Raw genomic sequence first — 13,691 nt, 5'->3', positions numbered from 1 at the left:
GGAGGAGGAGGAGGGGGGGGGAGGCCGCGCAGGCCGTCTGGACCGGCGCGGGAGAGGCGGGAGAGGGCGGCTGGGAGTCCCGCCGCCGCGCCGCCCGAGGGCTCTCGAGGCCGCAGCGGAACTGCCGCCCGCTTGGCGCGGCTTCCTCCCGCCAGAGGGACCCCCGAAAAGCCGCGGCCGCCGCCTCAGCGGGCGGGAAAGAAGTGGGGGGCCGCCGCCCGGCAGGGCAGCCGCCGCCGCCGCCTCTCTCCGCCCCGAGCGAGGCGGGACCGAGAGCCGGCGCCTCCTCAGCCCGGCAGCGGCGGCCATGGCCCGCGGCGGCGAAGAGGAGAGCCGCCCGCCCGAGCAGGCCGCCTCGCCTCCGGAGGCCCCCCGGGGCGGCGGTTCTGGGCGCTCGCCGCCGCCGCCGCTGCCGCCTGCCCGGGTGCCGCGGCTGGGCCTGGCCCTGGCCTTCCTGGCGGCGCTCCTGGCGGCCAAGTACTATCGGGACGCGGAGGCCGCCCGGCGGCAGGTAGCGGGAGACGGAGGGCAGTCGGGGCTTGGGGGGCTGTGGGGGCTGTGGGGCGGGGCGGGCAAGGGGTCGGGGGGCAGCTGCGGGCTCCGGGACGTTGAGGGAGGCCCTGCCATCCTGTAGGGCTACGGCGATGGTGATGATAATAGAACTGGCCCCAAGGAGGATAATAATAGTATTAATATTAGTAATAATAATAGAAGTAACCCCAAGGAGCGCAAGGAGACTTAGAAAAATAATAGTATTATAGTTTTAGAATAATAACAACAATGGAAGGACTCGATAGGTGGATACAAATGCCAAACCCAGTCTAAACATCTGGCTTAACTGCGACCAACCAGCATCATCATCATCGTAATAGGAGTAACCCCAAGGAGCGCAGGGAGACTTGCTCCCCTGAGACTGCGGTCTTCCAGGGCGTCTCTAGGGGATATTCATCAGACCTTTGGAGGTCTTTGGGGCTTACTCCAGAGGCAGTGGGGAGAGAGGAAGGGGCCCTTCCCACCCGTGCTTTTCACTCCCAGTTTGGAAGGGGGTTCAGAAGGGGCTTGGTCCCAAGGAGGAGGATGGCTGCATCCCCACGCCCCGGCTTCACCTGGTCATTGAATGAGTGACTCTGTTCTGGGTGTGCAAAAGACAATCCTGAGCCAGCACAAAAGGGCCTCAGCCACACACACACACTTCCTGCAAGGGAAACAGGATCAAATATAAGTGCAACTGCATCTGATGGTTGAGCATCTTGTATGGATGCATCTCTTAGCTAGGATTACATGTCCCTGTGTCCTGTTGCTCCAGAGAAAATCATCATCATCATCATTGCTATTATTTTATCCCACCTTGTATTTGTGTGTGTGTGTGTGTGTGTAGGTCGGGGTGGGGCAAGGCAATGAATGTATCTATTACTCCTGCCTCCTATTTTCCCCAGAACAATAACTCTGTGGGTTGGGCTGAGATGAGAGTGACTGGCCCAAAGTCACCCAGCTGGCTTTCATGCCTAAGGTGGGCCTAGAACTATGTGGTTGTTGGGATCGGACACCAATTTGATGACACATAATCAATCAGTCAATGTCCTGTTGAGTTTGGAGGGCGTATCTCCCAACTAAAGAGCTGTATAAAAATTGGCACAGGCTTGTACTGTTTGGGGAAATAAGCCCCATAAAACTCAGAAGTGTTTTTTTACTAGAAATAATTATACATAGAAATGTGATGTGAGTGTTGATGTTTGGAGGAGTGTTTGTTCTTGGGGTGCTGGGAGTTTTCGAAGGATGTTTTATGTTTTTATTACTGTTTTTGTGAGCCGCCCAGGGTTATGTACATAAGATGGGTGGCCATATAAGTCTTTTAAATAAATAAATTCTGTGCAGGAATTGTTAGTTCAGGCTCAGCAGCATTAATAGAATTGTTTTCATTGTGTATCTGCTGTTCATGGCACAATAAAACTGAAGAGTTGGGCATTTCAGGACAGAGAAAAGGAAGCACTTCACACATGTTGAGATTCCTTGCAGCCCTAGATTATTTTAAAGGAGGATCTGGAATGGAGGGGCAGGGGATAAATAACTTTTGAGCACCCTCACTAAACTAATTCCTAAATAGAACTAATATAAACTCACTTCTAGTTTTTTGTCCTGACTTTACCCATTTCAGTCCCTGACTCTTCCAGAAGTCATTTGGAAACAAAATGGAGTGCAGAATAACCCCCCGCCCCCACCCCAAGATATCCATGCCTTTTTGTGTTATAGTTGGAATAGTATGTTATGGTTATCTTCCACTCTTATTGCTTTTGTAAGATTTTTAGTCCTCTTATTGTAGCAGGTTGTAAGTCCCTCGGAGACTGGAGGGGCGCACAAAGCTGATAAATAAATGCTTTTGGAGAGCGAGTCCTGTGATTGTTGAGTAGTACTTTTGAGGAGTCTTTCTTGGTGTATCAGGAGAGGCCAGGGGACTGAACTAGGATCTTCATGCAAAATCATGCTGTGTGGCCAAGCTGTTGACCTGTATCTGTGGCTGAATTTGCAGGCCACTAAACCTGCAGTAGGGTTATTTCTCCCTGACTACTAGGCTGGAGATGGGGAACAAGAAACATCCATTTTTGCTGAAGATAGGCACAGTTGGTACTTCTGATGTAGATCCAACACCTTTCTAAGGCTGGAGTGTGTATGCCTGCACATATGTGTGTATTCATTAAGGAGACTGGAAAAAAATATGCAGAATTGTATAAATGATCTAACATTTACATAATCTGTTAAAAGTGAACCCCACTTATTAATAACCAGAAGCTGCCCACTCTTCTGGTGAAACTTGTGAGGCCTCTTTGCAAACATATGGATGCAGACTGATGCAGATTACTAGGACTGGAGAGAAATAATGCTTTTATTTTGTTTATTTCTAAGTCTCCTTGATGTGCCTGCAGATTCCAGGTTTTGATGCTTGCCATTTTGCAGGTAGTGGGAATACTCTGGGGAAAAAAAACCTATTTGGGAAATCAACATCCCCACTTGCTGAATAACATTATTATACTTGTAGGCATTTTAATGGCATTGCTCAGTCAAACAGATAACTGGTTGTACCTCACTGCATTTCAAATAGCCTTGGGCTAGTGCCACTAAAATAATGTCCTGGCCTTAAGTGCTTAGTGATGTCAGGGTTTTGTAGCTCCTTAGCTTTCATCTCTTCTGAGGCCTAGCTGTGGATCCATTGCCAACCTATTTCTACTTTTGAATCAGCCCTGCAAGGCACTTAAGTGCTTTCCTGGCCGTAATTGACAACAGCAGCAGCTTTCAGGCAGCGTTAGCATCCTTTTAGGTTGGCAGAGAGCAGATGGAAAATAAATGCACTTCAGAGCTGTGGGAACATTAATGGGGTGGCGGGCAGCATGGAGGCCTACGGAGGGAAGAAGCCACATCACACTAGGGAGATGGAGGTGGCCTGCCTGCACTCCATAATAGATAACAGAGAAAAGTTTAAACTAGCCCCCTCCAAGCTTATTTGGGATTGCTAGCACATAGACCAGTGTTTTTCAACCTTGGCAACATTAAGATGGGTGGACTTCAACTCCCAGGATTCCCCAGTCAGCTATGCTGGCTGGGGAATCCTGGGAATTGAAGTCCACAACATCTTAAAGTTGCCAAGCTCTTTGTTGGACTAGATACTGTTGGACTCCAACATCCATCACCCTCAGTTGAAGTCCAAAAACTGTACAGTTCCTTCCTTCTAATCTAAAGATTTACCCATGTCTCCCGTACTCTTAACATCTCCAAAACACAGCCCGAATTAAGCAATTTTTTGCCATCCAGGCAGTAATGAGCTTAGTTAGAAGGAATGTGTGCTGTGGACGCAATCCATTGGGGGCATTTGCCTTAAGTGACTCATAGAAATTAATGGGAGCTGGTGTGGGAATATAGCTGTGATTTTTATAACAGCTGCTGCATCTCAATCATGAGATAGACTGTGTTTGGGGGCCAATAATCTCACTGCATACAAAGCAGCTTCCTCTATAGAGGTTTTGCAAGCATTTGAGGAGACCAGTTGTAGGTCAGTGGTAGAGCACAAGCTTTGCATATAGACAGTTGCAGGTTTGATTCCATCCATACCCAAGCGGGCTGGGAAAATCCAGAGGTGGGCAACCTTTTCATTCTAGGGCTACATTCCCTCAAGAGAAATGTGTTGGAAGGGGTATTCTCTCTCCCTATCCCCCCTCCCTCTCTCCCTCTCTCATTTGCTGAAGGGTTGTGAAGGTAGGCCAAGGGCTTTATGAAATTATACTGAAGTCCCCGTACCACAGAAAACACTGCCAAGAGTTTGACTTGTTATAATACAGATTCCTCCTCTTTTGTATGGTGACCAGTTTATTCTTAGCTTGTGTCAAAACAATTCACCAGAAATAAAGTGACAGTCGGATAAATACAGGGAGAGTGCATTGTATTGCATCACACAGAATGATAATATATGCCAGTATAACTTCAACAGTCCATTAGCAGTTAATTGTGCCGATGAAAAATTCAAATTAATTGTCTGTTTTTATTTATTTATAAAGTAAATGCCTTTTAGGATAGGAAATATTCTCAAAACAGATCATGAAGGAACATGAGACATGTTCTCTATCTGTATATGTCTGTGTATATATAAAATATGTGTGTGTATAAATATAGGGTAATATATATTATGTGTGGGTCTGCATCCTAAAAATTGTGCTGCAGAAAATCAGTGTTTTACTGCTGAATTTTGGCAGCTTGGTCTTGGATGGTTCACAGAGACATAGAAATGATTGAGGGGGGACCCTTGTGGCTCATGAGCTGTAAGTTGCCCACTGGTACGACTTTACTGAAGTGACAATATTGGGATAAGTTAACAGAATTGGGGTTTTTTTGTTTTTTGTTTTGCAGTACATTTCTTGAGATGTTAACCCTCTTCCATTTTTACATCTGTGGCTTCAGCCATGTTTATTTTATTTTATTTTATTTATTTTATTTTATTTATATGTCACATTTATATAGCTGCCCATCTCACACAAAGCGACTCTGGGCAGCATACAACAATTAAATAAAAAAACAAGCATTATAAAACGATAAAAAATTATGATTAAAATAAAAACATTATCACAGATTTTAAAAAATTTAGATTTTAAAATATACAAACCCCACAGAGAGAGCGGAATATCAATTACAGTGGAGCCAACTAAGAATGTTCCATTGCTGGACAGGTATAATCCAATCAGGTTCTGTTGAAATTAGGCAGCCTGAAAAGCTGCTCCAGAGCTCCTACACCTTCTGTATTTGCAGGGGGAGCATTGCTTTAATTTGGAAATGTCTTCTGCCATATTTTAGAACCTTGTACATATAATTTCCCTGGCCATGTACTTGGTTGATTACGTAATCTCTGCTATCGGAGCACAAATAAATATCCATGGTTCACTAACCATAACCTCAGGCCCGAGAGCTACCTGAAGGGCCCAAATTCCTTGTGAACAGTAAACCTTTTGACAAAAGGAGGGGGTCAGTGTCTTCTTGCTTGCTTTCCAGTTCAGTTCTAAATGCAGTTATGAAAGTAAGTTCTCTTCAGTTAAGTGCACTTGCTAGGCAAATTTGGTAACAGCCATAAACTTTTTATGCCTGCTATTCTAGCAAATGGCAGGGAGGTAATTATCTTTAGATCTCATCATGTAAACTTGGCTTCTATAGCACATCAGCCTATTTATAGTTTGCCCCTCCTCAAGACTAAAACAGGTGCCACGCAATCATGAATCTCCAGTTTGGAGTCTATTTTCTGAAAAGTTAGTATGAGAAGGCTTTGCCTTAGAAGAGTGAAAATGAAAGAGGAAATTAGTTCTTTCTTCTCTTCACATTTTCCTGACATAATTCACTCCTGTGATGTTAGTCCTGCTGGGTGAAGATTTTTGTTCTCTGTGCCAGAAAGGAAAAGGAAGATGACACATGTATTTTTCACAAGCAGGGCTAATGGGGCTACCTTCTTCAAACTGGTGTTCTTTCAGTGTATTGGACCAACTACCATAATATTCAGAGATGAAGTCTAACACAACTGGAGGGTTCCAGGTAGGGGAAGGCTGGCTTGCAGATGGGGTATTTAAAAATCTATTAAAAGAGTAGATATCAAGTTGAGCTATGCTGCATCAATGCAGTTTTCTTGGCACTATTACAGAAGTGGTTTGCAGTTTCTTTTCCAGTCTAGTCTACAACTACAGCATGAAGAAGCATACTTTCTTTCAGCATCTCTGATTGCTTCCATCAAAATTGAGCCCTTTCCCTCATGGAGTTTTTTTAAGGTTACAATACCAAATTGGGAAATCTGCTTCCAGCTCCTCTGCATTCTGTCTATTTTGATGTAATGATCTGTCTGCTCATTTCATTTGTCTGAAAGAGGAGCTTCTTACCTGCCCAGCTGCATACCAAGTAACCAGCTAGGGTGATGGGACAGGTGGTTAATTTGAACTTCTTTATTTCATGAATGTATGTCTTAAAGAATCCCTGTTCCTTCCTACTTAGGAAACAGCCCTGAAATCTCTGGGGAATGAGGGTCTTTTCCTCTTCTCTTCCCTGGATACTAACAATGATTTGTACATCAGTCCTGAGGAATTCAAGCCAATTGCAGAGAAACTGACCGGTAAGTATTTGAGAACACAAATAATTATTAAATATTGGTGCCCTGCAAAGACATTTTACACTGTTTTTGACTCATGGCTTAAGTGTGCTGTTTTTGTACTTACTTAGTTATGAAGTGGCTAAAGAGTGTCTGTATGTGGGAATGACTTGTCTTTCATTGTAAAATGATCTCATGTTTTCTATAGCTTCCCTGATTTCCTGTACAGTACTTCCATTAATTCACAAGGAAAGATCCCCCAGGAGGGATTTCTCCCACTGATTTTATTTTTTCAGTAGTGGTGATGTTGTCACCTGCCCTTAAAAAATTCAGATTTTTGAGAACATGTGGTGGGTGCTTTCTCAAAATGGCTTCCCTGAGGGGACTATTCTCACCATGGCTGCCATAATAATCACAAAACACTCATTGGCCCAGTATGTTTCCTGTTATCCCAGCTTACCTTGTTCTCTTTTCATTTCTTGGCAAATGGCCACTTTTCTTCTGCAGCAGCCTTACCATAAAGTAGCTAGTGCAGCTGGATTAGGTACCAGGAGCTGCATGGTGGCCCATAAAAGCTCATGATTTTTTCAGGGACTGTAAAAAAATATTCCATCTTGAATTTTGGATATATGAATGACCTGCCTTTTGGTGTCTTTTGGGGAAAATACTTCTTGTAAACCCATCATGCATACATAAAAACTGACAATCCTTATATGCGCATGTACATGTGTGTGTGAGAGAATTGCCCACAGCTTTTTCCTCAGCTCAGTTTGATATACAAAGCAATGAGCTCTCTGTGTTTTCTGAAAGGATTATGTGCCAGATGCTGTTCTCACCAAGGACAATTTTTTGTAAAGCTGCCATTCCCATTGTCGGACTTGCAAAATTGTACACGATGGCTTTGGCTAGGGCTTAAAAGGGATTCAGACACAGCTCTGCTGTCATGTGATCAAAGAGCTATCTATGGTGAGATGCAAGTGGGCTGCTCTGTTCTCAAAAATCTCTGCATACAGCATAAAAATGGCAAGATTTCTATCTACAGATTACTTATGACTGTCTTGCTGATATATCTGCTTGGGCAATGCATCTGGTTGCTCTTACAGGAAGGAAGGGTGTGGCCTATGCTTATCCTTTGCATATCTGTAGGGAGATCAAGCTGACTGGGAAACTAGAAAGGGTCTGTAATCTTTTCGGCTGTTTTCTTCTTAGAAATCTTGTACTGCCCTAGCACAGTGGTCACCAGCCTCTCTAGCCTGAGAATCAAAACCTTACCAGCCTCCCTGGTCATGGAATAGCCTCCTTCTCATTTTGGCTGGATTCAGACACTATGCTCAGTTGTGACTTCTTTTAATCATAACTTGCTGAGCAAACTATAGTGGCTTGTTTCGCATACATTGTAAGCCACAAATCAGGAGTGCACAACCTGAGACCTTCTCCTTCCTGCAAACCCTTGGGGGTGACCTCCAGGGCCTCCAGAAGTTCCTGTAAAGATTATTAACAGAATTATGAACTACCTGAGAATAATCATTTACTGGTATTTCATTAATTGATTCCATTTTAATTACTTTTACATTCAGTTAATTTAATTTTTGTGCTGACACTACCCACTTCTTTGCATACTTTGGAGGGAATGGTCCTCAGTGAATCCCCTCTCATACCAAATAATTACCATCTTTCATCTTGATGTGGGGCAAGGTGGAAGGGGCTCACTTAGCTGGAATCATAGAAGAGGTAGGAAGAAGTCCTTAGGCCTTTGGGTGACCATCTTTGCTCCAACAGCTCCTCTTACTGTGGAGCAGTAATAATTTTGCAATCCATCTGAAGCACCTATGCCAATTATTGATGGTCTGTTGCTGCCACCTGGTGCATGGAGGTAGAATTGTTGAGCTCTGGATCTCCTTTTGTATATAATTCCAGGCTTCATGGTGGTGGTTGTGACAGTGTAAGGTGATAGCTTCCCAAATGCATAGTTTGCAATCCATATGTACTACATGCAATGCATTGTGTGCTTCTGGTGGTTCTGTCATGACAGGGTAAATATAGTTTTATTATATTGCAAATTGAGAAAGGGCAGTCGTCATAATTTGAAGCAAGCTTTTTTGGTAGTGGCCTCAATTCTTTGGAATGCACACCTGCCGAATTGAGATTAACATTTTGTTGGCTTTTTGAGTAGGCTTACCTGCTTACTTTCCTTGTTTTTATTTTAATAGTTAATGTTAATACCTGTAGCATTAATTTTAGCTTTAATATTTTTATTGTAATCTGTCACAGGAATTTTGGTAGTTAATGGTAAAACAAGTTTAATGAATCAGTATGTTCATGAGTGCAGTTAGTGTAATTTTTAAGAGCCTCGCAGTTTAAAAGACTTGGAACAACGTTTCTCAGCATTGGTACCAGTACCTTGGTAAAGCCTAGAAAAAGCAGATAGAAGGAATAACAATAACACATAATCCTTTGTACCCGTCCTCTCACATAAAGGATGCTATCTAGGTGAATTATATATACATTTCAGCCATTCTAGATTGGGTAATAGCTGCTATTGCAAATTTCCTGTGACAGAGTATATATCGATCAGCTGCACTGTGGTGCAGCAGTGAGTTATTGTACATAATACATTTATTTTGCTAAAGAAAGTAGTAACTCAGTAGGAGAAAGGGAATGAGAATAAATCTTTTAGGGTCGCAGTATTTTTGAATTAAGTTTTAGGAATGGAATTACTGAAAACGGGTTACCTGAGGGACCGTGTTTTCCCAGTTGTTTCTACCCGTCCAGTCCAGTCCAGCAGGATGGGCATGTTCCAGGTTCTGTCAGCCAAGGAATGTCAGCTGGTGGGGACCAGGAGACGTGCCTTTTCCACTGTGGCGCCTGCCCTCTGGAACATCCTCCCTGCTGAAATTAGGATGGCCCTGACTCTTGGCTTCTCAGAAGGCCTTGAAAACCTGGCTTTATGCCCGGGCCTGGGGCCCTGAGTGTGCAAAGGGCCCCGTTTCATGGTTGTGCTGATACCGACATTTTTTTAAGATCTCTTGGCTTTATTTATATTTATATTTAATTTTCTGTACTGTTTTAAGTGTTGCCTGTTTTTATTATTGTTAGCTACCCAGAGTCACTGGTCTGAGATGGGCATCTGTATGAATGAATGAATGAATGAATGAATGAACGAACGAACGAATGAATGAATGAATGACTCTTATGAGATTTGCTGATGAGAAAATTTCAGACATTTTGTTCAGTGGCATTCAATTCCTAAAAAGGATGTCAATTCTTTTTCTAAATGTTACTTAACTGTTAAGATTAGACTACAACAGTGTTTCTCAACCTTAGTAACTTTAAGATGTGTGGACTTCAACTCCCAGAATTCATCTGGGAGCATGCTGGCTGGGAAATTCTGGGAGTTGAAGTCCACACATCTTAAAGCTAAGGTTGAGAAGCACTGGACTACAGTATAGAAAACACCATTGAGTCTGTGAAGGATATAATATACCATAAAAACACAACACCAGTATTATCTTCATTCTTGCTGAGACACTTTTCCCACTCTGCATCACCTGTTTCATGCAGATTTCTTAGGAATTCTTGTGTCCCCAGTACCATATTTATGTACATTAACATTTTGTTGTTGTTGCTGCTGCTCCATTCAGGCATTGCTCCTGTGTCTGGCGCTGAGGAAGAAGAGGTGATAGATCCCAATGGGGAGACTCTTTCTATCCTTGCAAAATTCCAGCCTCTGCTAATGGACACAATGACAAAAAGCAAAGATGGCTTTCTTGGCGTGAGTAGCACAACTATTGAAAATACTGTAGCTGCAAACAGATGTGGGGGAGACAGTTTCATTCAAAGAGGCTCTGTGAATCCAGTCATTCAGTCAGTTGGTCTTTATTCTGGTCATTGACCAGCATAAGAGGGCCTGGAGCCATCATGAAAAAGGAGAATAAAAATATAAAATATGTTAAAAGATACATAAAAGATGTAAAAAGGTGAAAATGTAAAAATACATAGAGGGCATAAAATATGTGTAAATTTAAAACTAAGAATATGTATAAGAAACATGCAAAAAATATAAAGAGTAAGAACCTACAAAGGTGGGGTGGGAGCATCAGATGGGTGTAGGACAGCCTAAAAAGTTAGTAGACTGTGAAAGATTGTATCTGTTAGATTCTAGCTAGTCTGGACTGCCTCTCCATCTGCTCAGCAATTTCAAACAACAGTTTAGCACACTTTTTTTTAACGGTCCCTGCCTGCCTGATTGGCACAAGTTCAGCAAAAATGAACAGTTACTGTTCCACTTTGTTTTATTTTAGTTTTGGGTAGGTGGTATAGGCACTGTTGGGTAGATCAGCAAAACTCCTGGCTTACTAACTCTAGGTTTCTTCTAGGAGCGATAGGAGCGACAAATTAGAGAGTGTTTCTGTGATGCATTTTAGGTCTATTTATAGAAATGTTTATAGAAGTATCCTGCAGACAATAGAGTAAGCTCAGAATAATCTTCTGGGGGTTGTTTCTTAGCCATGTTTAGGCAAATATATAGGGTGCAGTGATGCATTTGGTGATACACTCTTTATCAGTTATCGTGTTGTCCAGGTATATTCCTGGATAGTGTAGAATTCTCCAAATTTGGTGGACTTGTAACTGCCTGTGTTGCCTATTTGTCTAGGAAAACTGGAATTTACAGTCCCAAATATAATCTAGAGCCACAAAATAAAAACGTGTGGCATATAATTTCTTAAACTACTAGTAGTCCTCGACTTATGACCATTCGTTCAGTGACCTTTCAAAGTTACGACAGTGTTGAAAAAGGAGACTTACAACCAGCCCTCAAAGTTGTGGCCATCCCAGCACCCCCACAGTCATGTGATTGTAATCTGGGTGCTTGGAACCCATTCACACTTATGACCGGTTGCCAAGTGCCCCACGATCACATGATCACCATCTGCAACCTTCCATGCCAGCTTCCCCAGAAAGGCAAAAGGGAAGCCAGCAGGGAAGATTACAAGTCCCTGAGGTACGTTTCCCTCACCTGCGCACCCTTCCCCAGCCCTTCTGCACTCACACTGCACCGGCCACTCACACACTCCCACACATCCTCCCGAACCCAAAGTTGCTTTGTCTAACGACTATGGGATTCAGTTAATGACAGCAACCAGGACTGCAGGGATTGCCATCGCTAAGCGATGTGATCGCGCTTTATGACTACATTGCTTAGCACTGGATATTCTGGTTCCAATTGCCATCGTAAGTTGAGGACTACCTGTATGTGTATCTCAAAGGGGCCATATTGGAGGGGGGAAGGCCCCTTTGAAAATTCTGAAAAGTTTTCCAGATACTTTTACAGTACATTTCAAAACACTAATCTCTAAAAACTAGGTTTGCTTATTAATAGGCCTTCTTGTTTCTTCAGATTTCCCATGTGGCCTTTTCTGGGCTCCGCAACTGGACGGCTCCTGCTTCACCTCTCAGCATGATGTTTGCCCAACAGTTCAAGGCCTTTCTTCCCCCAAAGAATAAGGTGGAACTCGCTGACCCCTGGTGGATAATTCCCAGTGAACTGAACATCTTTACTGGGTACCTTCCCAATAACCGCTTCTACCCTCCAGCTCCCAAGGGCAAGGAGGTAAGTGTTGTGCTTCCTCATTAGGAGTAATTCCATAACACGTTTCCAGGGCTTTGTGCAGAGAATTTTAATCATCTTTGCAATTGTTGAGTAAAGTTATCTTGAATTTGATACAATGACGAGGTGGTTGGTTCTTATGAAAGGGGTAGTTGTACACCTTTAATTCTGTTTATTAGGAGCTGGAGTTAAATACCTATAATTCTTGGATTCTGTTTGTATAACAGCGTTTCTCAGTCTCAGCCACAGACCTGTGGACATGCTGGCTGGGGAATTCTGGGAGGTGAAGTCCACAGGACTGAAAGTCACTGAGATTGAGAAACACTGGGGTATAGGGTGATTCATTAAATCCAATCCCTGCAAGACTGACTTGAGGGGACAGCTTTGGAAAGCTGGGGGAGAGAAAGCAATGATATTTTAGTGCAGTACTTTCTGAATCACAGTCTGAAAGAAATGTTGCTGATCGATAGAGCACAAAGTAGAAATGCAGTGCAAATGGGCAGATCAATTTCCAGTCTTTGGCAGCTGCCCATTGGAATATTGGATAAGGTGTATTAAAGACCCAAAACACTGTGATTACTATAACAAATATTCATTGTAACAGGGACTATAAATTATTGAAAGGAGCAAAGAAACAGGAGAGAGAGCAAGATCTAAGGTGCTAATTGTTGAACCATATCTCAGAAGGGAATTTTTTCTCTGGCGAGGAGAGATTGAGGCGACTGCGTATGTTTCCTCTTGCAGAAAGACAATGCGAGGGGAGATTTAATAGCTCTTTTCAAGTATCTGAAGGGGAAAGTACACCAAAGAAAATTCAAGATTGTTATCTCAGAATGCAGGCAGTAGGGATGCTTTGCAGTTCTGAGATTCTGTGATTCTTGGCTCATAGTTTCAGTGGCTGACATTTTCTGGCCGTTCCTCTCTGCCTCTTTTCCTGTAGATCATCATTCACAAGCTCTTGAGTATGTTCCACCCACGGCCATTTGTGAAAACTCGTTTTGCTCCTCAGGGAGCGGTGGCCTGCATTCAAGCTGTTGCTGAGTTCTACTATAAGATAGCCTTCAGGTACAGTCCCCCAAGAGAAGAGAGCTTGCATTCAGTTTGGGGGGTGGGGAGGGGAGGGGAGGGGAGGGTGTGCAAGTATGTATGGGTAGGTGTGAGCAGGAAGCATGTTGGGTGCAGCAGCTGGTGGGAGACATTTTCATCCTGTTGCTTAGAACTATCTGAAGGAAAGACTCTGCGGGGCGCAGGTTATGTACGTGACTCCATGACCTTGCTTCATGAACTGGCCCCTTTCCAAAGTTGTGGCCAAGCTGAATTTGGCCATCCGTGTTCTGTAGAATCCCTTTCCTGTCACACGGAGAACTGATGACCTTGCTGGCATTTAAAAAGGCCTTAAAAACACATTATAATTGCTTTTCATTGTAGATAGATATAAGTATCTTAAAGTTTTTGATCTGTTCATGTTTTATGCTTTAT

General features: G+C 43.3%; 1 protein-coding gene across 1 annotated transcript in view; it reads left to right on the top strand.

Moving 5' to 3' along the window:
• Window positions 1-44: 44 nt before the first annotated feature.
• Window positions 45-13,691, top strand: part of SELENON (selenoprotein N) — a 30,524-nt gene continuing 16,877 nt past the window's right edge. Inside the window, exons 1-5 of the mRNA XM_088140935.1 lie at window positions 45-511; window positions 6,511-6,628; window positions 10,246-10,376; window positions 12,003-12,215; window positions 13,153-13,277. Of these exons, the coding sequence (XP_087997061.1) occupies window positions 308-511; window positions 6,511-6,628; window positions 10,246-10,376; window positions 12,003-12,215; window positions 13,153-13,277 (791 nt within the window). The 5' untranslated portion in view covers window positions 45-307. The remainder of the gene's footprint in view (window positions 512-6,510; window positions 6,629-10,245; window positions 10,377-12,002; window positions 12,216-13,152; window positions 13,278-13,691) is intronic.

This window comes from Python bivittatus, unplaced genomic scaffold, assembly GCF_059951505.1.
Source record: "Python bivittatus isolate LINGU-HERP-01145 unplaced genomic scaffold, Pbiv_v1 ctg000250_np1212, whole genome shotgun sequence".
Taxonomy (NCBI): domain Eukaryota; kingdom Metazoa; phylum Chordata; class Lepidosauria; order Squamata; family Pythonidae; genus Python; species Python bivittatus.
The sequence above is the reverse complement of the archived record's forward strand: the minus strand, read 5'-3'. Positions and strand labels throughout refer to the sequence as shown.